Consider the following 9,133-nt stretch of genomic DNA (forward strand, 5'->3'; position numbering starts at 1 on the left):
GGAATAACACTTTCCAACCATGAATATAAAGAGAAACAGGCTGGCTTTGCCTATGTGGCCATGAAGTCAATAGAAGGATCTGAAATGATCATAAGCAAAAGCAAACCCCATCTAGGGTGCTAATTATTCCTGCTGATTACTTATAACTATGCAAAAAACAAACAAACAAACAGATAATTATCAAATCTCACCTTCAAATGGTTTCAGAATATATCAAAGAAAGTTAAACTAGATTTTAGTCCCACCAAGACCAGTAATCTTTTAAACTTTTTTAAAAATACAATGTCAGGTTTAAATAAGAGTTGCAGCCAGGAAACATTGTGGAATAGGGGCAGGATCCTTGGACCAAGATTCAATAGAATGTAACTTACTAAGGGTAAGGAGGATTTCTTGTTTTCCACTATATCCCCAGCATCCAATAAATATGCTCAATAAATCTTTGTTGAATGAACAAACCAGTAACAACTGCTGACTACTCCCTGAGCTGCCTCTAACTGCCTTTTTCTAACTCTGCCTCTTACTAGCCAGCTGTAGGTAAATTACTTAACCTGAGGATTCTTAGTTCCTGAAATCCAAAATGGAGACACTGCATCTCCTTTGCTGGCTTATGAGGATCAAAGGGATATTCCATGAAAAGTAACTTAATACTTTACAACGGGCACACAGATAAGTGCCGTTATCCTCCCTATGGCTCCAACTAAACCATTGACAAAGGTGAAAATACTGCCCTTCCTTGAAACAGAATTAGCTTCTCCTTTGCCCTATTATTCTGTTTGGATGCGGTGGCATGGCTGTTAGCCAAAATGGATGCTGTTCCTGTTGTTATAACATTTTATTTAATCTCCACTGGGAAATTGTGCTCCTGTAGAGAAAATAATGGTAATACAAGGAAGGTCGTTTCATGGTGTACCATAAGGAACATGACGCTGGGGTCAAGGGGCTTAGGGTCTCATCAGTTCTGCCCTTAAGTATTTGAGAAAGTGTACTTGCTTTCATTTCTTCATTTATACAATGATAGGGAAGGAAAGGCAGACGACAGAGCACCTAAGATCTGTCTCAGCTGACAGTTTGATGATTTCCCAGACACCAGATATTCAAATGCCCCAGAACAAAGCCAGTTCTATTATCCATTAGCATATAATGAGAGATTTTCTTAAGGATGATAAGACAGTTCCACAGGCTAAGTCATAATGGCTGGAGAAACAATGATGCTACAAGAAGGATGAATGATCCCCTCTAAAGAACTTCCTCAGGCACTGTCTGCCTGCCACTTTCAATAAGTCACTTAATATTCCTGGGACTCAGTTTTTTGATCTGTAAAAGAGGAACAATAATACTGCATAGGGCCACTAGGAGAAAATACCTAATAAAATGATCAGAAAGTATTGCTATTTTGCTCTATTTACAATAGCCAGGACATGGAAGCAACCTAAATGTCCATCGACAGATGAATGGATAAAGAAGATGTGGCACATATATACAATGGAATATTACTCAGCCATAAAAAGAAACGAAACTGAGTTATTTGTAGTGAGGTGGATGGACCTAGAGTCTGTCATACAGAGTGAAGTAAGTCAGAAAGAGAAAAACAAATACCGTATGCTAACACATATATATGGAATCTAAAAAAAAAAAGGTCTGAAGAACCTAGGGGCGGGACAGGAATAAAGACGCAGACGTAGAGAATGGGTTTGAGGACATGAGAAGGGGGAAGGGTAAACTGGGACAAAGTGAGAGAGTGGCATAGACATATATACACTCCCAAACGTAAAACAGGTAGCTAGTGGGAAGCAGCCGCATAGCACAGGGAGATCAGCTCCGTGCTTTGTGACCACCTAGAGTGGTGGGATAGGGAGGGTGACACAAGAGGGAGGAGATATGGGGATATATGTATATGTATAGCTGATTCACTTTGTTATAAAGCAGAAACTAACACACCACTGTAAAGCAATTATACTCCAATAAAGGTAATAAATAAATAAAGTATTGCTATTTTAAGGTAAAATGCTATTTAAATACTTTAATGCCCCCCCAAAAAAGGGGCTGGTGGATTTTAGGAGACAATCAATATTTTTAAATAGATATTTTTCCATCACAGTAAAATAACATAATGCTTATAGATACTGTGATATTTCCAAGAGTCCAAATTGTTTTTTCTCTTTGGGTTCAGGAAATCCAATGAAAGGGGGTCACTAAAAACTTAAATCCCACATTTCAAGATCACAATCTTTCTGAAATAATAGATCATTTTAAATGTTCATCCACCTCTCCTCCCAAGATGTTTTGGTTTTGTTGTTGATGTTGTTTGGTTGGTTGGTTAATCAGAGTCAAGCTGTTGGAACTGGTGCTGAAATTAAAAGGCCAGTGCTAACAATGCTGCCAGGCACTTATTCTATTGACATTCTATGCCTGCTTACAGTAGGGGGAAGGGGGGAGGTCCAAGAAGATCAACTAAACTAGAAGGTATTCTGCCTTCTCAGCTCCAGGATTTTTTGTAATTGTGTCAGCTCCAGAATTCATGGTTTTTATTATTTTATTGTGGTATTAGCTCCAGGATTCTTAAATTCCTCCAACAAGCCTAAGGAACCCTGTGATTGTTACGTTTAAGATTCTCTTGATGCTCTCTCCACTCAAAAACAGAATAAGGTAAATGTTAGATGCAGTTTCACCTCTAACTTAAAGAACACTGCCTCTTCACCAAAAAATGGAATTGTCATTGATATTTCTGAGAAAGTTTATGTCACTGGCAATGGGATCCCCAAATAGCAAGACTCTCTTCATCCCCCTCAATAGGCCAACAACAAAGCAATCACAGCAAATTAACTCTTAGATGGTGATTTTACTTAAAAAGCTACAAACACCTCCAGCTTTTTCATGGCTGAAGGGTTCACTGTGGCTGTTCATGTAGTAATTATCATCCCCTTCCCTCCCCAGGTAATGGCTGTGACCTTGTTCTAAAAGCCACCTTAGTTTGAGTGAGGAAGTCCTTGAAAGGAAAGGTGATTGACCCAAAATTCTTCAAGAGTCACACAATAAATGATCTTTTTTTTTTTAAAGTACTTGAGTAATACATGACGATTTGCTATCCTAGTGATAAGTTTTTTATTATAAGATAAACTTAAATCACTTTTTAAATTAAAGAGTATTTCCTAGTAGCATAAGTCACTTTCATGCCCTTCCCCTGAATCCCTCACTAAATCCCAATAGAAGCGCATAGTTTTAACACAAGCTCCTTAAGGCTCCGTAATGGTGATATTTACACTTTTTTAAAGTCCACTTCCTGAGTTGGCGCCTCACCTCCTCCTAATAGAATGTCATCTGTCTCTGGAACGAGAGTGGTCCAGGAGCCTGTAAAGAGCGTCTCTAGGCTTGTCCTCTTTCATTTTAGCCCTTTGATGAACGGGTGTGCACTGCACCTTCCAACTGCTGGGTTCCTGTTTGCTCTGTAAGTGCTTTAGCCGGGAAGCTTTGCTGTGGGTACTAAAGGCTTTTGAAATGTTTCCATTCCATCCCTGCTCCTAGGACTCTCGCCTCCCACCGCTTCATGCCGTCTTAATGCCGCTGGGAAAGAGAGGATCCGGGAGCTCTGTTTTATTGAGTAATAGATACATTTACAGGTTTGGTGAGTTTGGGAATGTATAGGGGAGCAAGAATTATAGACATAAAACACTGCTGTGGTTTAGAAGAGAGGAACGACGACAGGTTTGTACCTGTGACCACTTGGCCAGCTCTGCACTTGTGCCCCTCCACTTTCCACCCGAGTCCAGGAAACTCTGCCCCTCAGGAGACTTCACTTAACCTCGAAGGGTTGGGTGGTTGAGGAGGTGGAATCGGGCAGCCTGCAGCCCGTCCCTAGGTCCCTACATTCGTACTTTTCAGCTGCCTGGATGGAAGGTGGAAGCAGCCGCATCCTCACATCCCTCGGGGGCCGGGACTCGGAGTTGCGGGTCTCTACTGGGGCTCTCTCCCAGTAGAGGCGGCGCCGTGAGGAACGGCCAGAGAACCCAGAGAGCCTAAGTGGAGGGGCGGGCAGTACCGATGGGGGAACGCGCTGCCGTTCCTGCTGAGACCAGCTTCCCATCACTTTTCCCAGTACTTTGCTCATCAACTGTCACACTCCCTGAAGATGAGACCGAGAAGGCGCGAGAAAGGCCCAAAAAGCGACCCCAGGAGAGCTCTCCTCTTGGGATGGGGGCCCATCAGACCCCGCCCCGCCCCGCCCTGCCCACCTCTCCTAGCCTCCGGGAGGCAGCCCCCAGCGCCCGCGCCGCGGCTCCCAGCAGAGCCCCGGGGTTCTGCTGCATCTGCTGGCGCCGAGCGGCGGGAGGCGTCTGCAATAAAGGCACAGATAAAAAGCAGGGGTAACAAATCCGAATGCATCTCTTACCATTGGACCGCCGGACAATATTCTCCAGAAATGTGTTTTGCGGGGCCACCAGTCCCTTCCTGCCACCGGCCATGGTCATCCTCCCGGCAGCTCGGGGTCTGGGGGCGTCCCGGCGCGGCTTCTCAGGACAGCAGCAAGCTGGGCGCGGGGCCCGCGAGCGATCCCGGCTCGAAGCGCCCCATGCGCCCCACGGGGACCCGGCCGGGCAGGGGCGGCGGCTCCCACCGGCTGCCGCCCTCGCGCCCTCTTCGCGCCTCCCTCCCCGCGGCCCGCCTCGCACTGCACTCGCGCGGGGCTCGCCTCGCCGCAGCCGCCTCCGGGTGGGCGGAGGGAGCCGCCGCGCCCGGGCCCGCGGCGCCCCCTACCGGGCGCGTGCCCCGCGCCGGCCTGCGGGAGACCTAGCGGGGCGCTCCCGCAGCGGCTAGGAAGCCGAACGCGGCGGTGGGCCAAGGCTGGGCGGGCAGCGCCACCCTCTGGGCACAGCCGGGAAACGTGTTCAGGACGCGTCTTGGGCTGGATGGAGAGGAGGATAGAGGAACAGCTGTCTTAGTGGGTTAATGCCCGACGAGATCGCACGGAGTCGAGGGGGAGCATGATGCTGTACCTCTCCGCCTTTGCTCCGTTTCAGGCCGGAGCCCTTGGGACCTCTGAGGCTCCTAGAACACCTTCCTGCTGGCCCCTAGGATTTCTTAGCCTCAGTTGTGAAAGTTGCCCCACCTGGATTCTGAAGCCAGTGTTTGACCACTAATTAATGAAGCATTGTAAGCGGTCAGACTTGCAGAGTGACTGGCTGAGCTCCAGAATAGCTGTCTTGGTTTGTTTTTAAAGATAACCAAAGGCAAAAATGCAGGCTCCAGACGTTTGACAAGTTTGCTTGCTGACTGACTTGATTTCCACTCTTATCCAGAGAATATTTTACTAAAAGACCAAGAAAATACATGTATATATACAGAAAGTTTTGTTTTGTTTTGTTTTAGCTGAAGCACAACCTGTTATGATCAGTGTGTGATGTTAGGACACAGGAACAGTGTGTCTGACAAACATATAAACAGGGGGGCTTCTCTCTGAGGGCAAATGCTGGGGGGGGCGGGCATTGGGGGGGGCAGCTTCCCCGGACATTTGACATCAATTAAAAAGCGCAGCCTTGGCTTGATGGATGGGCCACCCTGCTGAGGATGATGTGCTGGTCTTCACATCTGCCTCCTGTTATAAGAATCACATCAACCCAAGGTTTCTGGGCAGGAGCTCAGACAAGTTTGTTCACCAGTTTTGGGAGATTTCTACCTGCACATAGACTTTATCTGTCTTTTCACTATGTGTCCCCAGAGGGTGTGCGATCAGAGACTAAAGAAATGCCCCACAAAAAGAATGAGTTGATAGTATTCTAGTTAGTTCCAGGCTGGGGCAACCAACAGTCTACACAAGAATGTAAGAGGAAAAAAACTGTGCAACCTCACTTGTCTGGGTTTACCATCCTGACGCATCCTAATGTATTGCAGATACCATCTCAGTTTATTCATCTCCAAAACAGAGGAACTAATTCTTGCCCAGCAATCTCTCAGAGTTGCTGTGAAGATCAAACGTAATTATGTAGGGGACAACACTCTAAACTGTGAAGTACTACACCAAGGTCAGACGTCATCATTAGAGTGACTAAATAAATTGGGCCATTACAGACATCACCCTGTGTCTCATCTTGTAGAGACACAAAATAAACAAATGACGGCTGTTTGCAGAATTAGGAAGGCTTGCATGGGCTTTGAAATCAGTAATGATACACTTCTTCCACAAGATAACATTCTACCCAGCACAGCTGTCACCAACTCAGAGCTGTGATTTCTTAAACCCTAGCTCCGTCTAGTGGTTCTTTGTTCTATTACAAATGAGATAACAATGTCGATGAGACCTTTGAAATGTATTGATGCTGAGTTGGTTCAGTGGTGTCTGCCTACTTCATTTGAATACATTCATTTGAATAAGGTTCTTAAGATTATGTTATCTACTGCACAAACATGCCCAAGGGAAGACTTTTCATGACGATATTAAAAACCTATCAAGCAACTTCATAATCCTGCTTGTGAAACGAAGATAAAGAAAAGAATAGGGGGGGAGCTATCAGAGAGAGTTAATAAAATTTCTCAGATTTTAATGAGCTCTCATGTTTCAGGGCTCGAGTATAAAGGAAACAGATTATATTCATTTGAGGTGAGAGATGTTAAAGCCTTGGTATGCTACCTGATAAGAAAAAGAAACAAGGAGATATCTTCCATTTTAATTTCAGATGTGCTACTCCAGTGGCTCTCCGCATGCTCTGTGTGTGTGTGTGTGTGTGTGTGTGTGTATTGGCACTGTTTTGAATACTATAATTTTTAGTGGCACACTCAAAGAGATTAAAAGACTTAACACTTAAAAAGTCAGCAATCTTTAACCACCATCACTATTCAGTGTGAAGATATCTCACAGCATCTACAAAAGCACATCCTCTGTTCCCCCATTCCCTTGGCCTACCCTCAACACTATCTGACTGTGGGAATAAAGCCGTGTTCTGCCCTGTCCAGGTTCTCTTTGACATTTGTAGGCCTAGGTTGCACGTGTTCAGTAAACACAACATCTTTTTTTTTTAACTTTTTATTTTATATTGGAGTATAGCCAATTAACATTGTTGTGATAGTTTCAGGTGCACAGCAAAGCGACTCAGCCATACATAAACATGTATCCATTTTCTCCCAGACTCCCCTCCCATCCAGGCTGCCACATAACATTGAGCAGAGTTCCCTGTGCTATACAGTAGCTCCTTGTTGGGTAAACATACCATCTTTGTTGGGGCTGGCTTGACAGTACCATATACTATGCTTCTTACCTCTTACTTCCCACCTTCTGGTCCCTACTCTGTATTCAATTCCAAAGTTCTGTCTGAGATCTAGCATTATAATGTAGGAAACTCAGCTAGAACAAACTTTAATCTTACAAATTGGTCAAAATTGGTAACACCTTTGTAATAGATTCACAATACACCATTGTGCCTTGGCAAAGAGCCTCTGTATTTTCACATAACAGGCAAAGCCACTTTTCATTCAAAGGGACAACTTTAAATACCTGGGACCAGAGTGCCAATTAAACTGCCTCTGTCCCTCCCTGCAGAAATTGGGTTATATCTGTCTAGAACTTCTACCAAGAACAATACAGAGTATGAAATGAAAACTTCTAAAATTTTACACCAATGTCTGTAGCCAGTGTCTCAGTGGTCCTCCTCTCCTACACCCTCAGTATTGTGGTTACCCCTGGATTATAACACATGGTTATGTCTGTATCATACAATAGATGGCAAGCTCCCTGAAACACAGATGAACTTTATCAATCTTTGTTCTCATAAATATAATTAAGCCATGGTGTAATTTGTGACTTCACAAAATGAGTTCATAATGATGAAGGCATAACGCTACAGAGAGACCATGGAGTTAGAGCTCTACAGACTGGCTGGGAAAAGAGTCCAGGAGAGGACAGAAAAATCTCAAAGCACAACAACAAAATTTATCAAATGAAGAGGAAGGCAATGCCACACACCGGAGGGGGCAGATGGCATCATACAATAGGAATTACATTTTTTTTTCTTTTATTAAGATGATTAGATATAGGTGACATATTTCAGAAAGCCAAGAACCCCTCAGACATAGGAGAGTTGCCTATGAGTCCTGGAAGTCCTGGGAGCCAGAATGGGCCAGCAGCGGTGCTTCCTCATCAGAAAACTAGTAGCATTATTAGGAGAAACTGAACCTAGAGATGATTTCACCTACCCGGACACCGTGAGTGAAATATCTAAAGGGGGGAGAATATGCAGTATGGGAAATTTCAGCTTCTATAACCCAATGACTGACTTATTATTTATTATATGTAATTTCTGTTCACAAAATGTATTTTCTAATAGACATATAGGAAGTGTTGGGCAGGCCATATCCATTGGAAAGATCTATTCTGTATTATAGATATCTCCTCCCCGCCCTGTTCCCACCAAGTGCTGGGAAAAAGATGAGAATCTGCCTCAATAAGAATCACACTCCATGAATGTAATTGACTGCAGGGGAAAGATGCACTAATGTGTGTGTGACACGCAACTGCGGCTAACCCAATAGGCATTTTTAAATGTTTGTCAAACTGGCTTATATCCTTCTAAATGCCCAAAGCTATTATCCTTCTTTCTCATTTCCTCTTATCAAAAGAGAACAGGATCTTTTACCTCATCCTTCTCATGAAAAATAATGAAAAGCCATTTACAACAGTCTCATTTTATTATAACAAACATCCGCTTGGAGTCTAGCATACACCAGATACTGGACTAGGTTCTAAGGAAGAAAAGATGGTTATGAGTGGCACCTGCCCTCACAAAGCTCAGTAAACACTTAGTGAGCTCTTAGCTTCTTTATGATTTCTCTTCTTTCAGCTACTTTCCTCTCTCAGTTGTGTCCTCCAAATCTTGCTGTCCTTGTCCGCAAACTACATTTCAGCTTGATCTCTTCACTAAAGACTTTCCTGCCTTCCCTTCACTAAGACTTGGCTCTCCCCTAAGGCCTTCGAGTCCCACAGACCCTACTCCTTTGGAAGATATTCATCTGCCATAGCCCGTGTACCTAGAAGCCAGAAGTTGAGATGAGAATTCATCCAGTTCCTCACTACCATATCCAAACCACTATTCTTCTACATTCATATAAAATTTCTCCTTTGAAGTTCATGATCAATAAAAATAACTCT

General features: G+C 44.1%; 1 protein-coding gene across 2 annotated transcripts in view; it reads right to left on the reverse strand.

Moving 5' to 3' along the window:
- The window catches only part of KCNH1 (potassium voltage-gated channel subfamily H member 1), a 422,730-nt gene extending 418,264 nt beyond the window's left edge, over nt 1-4,466 (reverse strand). For both annotated transcript variants that reach the window (XM_061185560.1, XM_061185559.1), the window contains exon 1: nt 4,388-4,466. In XM_061185560.1, the coding sequence (XP_061041543.1) occupies nt 4,388-4,466 (79 nt within the window). The remainder of the gene's footprint in view (nt 1-4,387) is intronic.
- Between the last annotated feature and the right edge of the window lie 4,667 nt (nt 4,467-9,133).

The sequence above is a fragment of the Eubalaena glacialis genome, chromosome 3 (genome assembly GCF_028564815.1).
Source record: "Eubalaena glacialis isolate mEubGla1 chromosome 3, mEubGla1.1.hap2.+ XY, whole genome shotgun sequence".
In the NCBI taxonomy this organism is placed as follows: Eukaryota; Metazoa; Chordata; class Mammalia; order Artiodactyla; family Balaenidae; genus Eubalaena; species Eubalaena glacialis.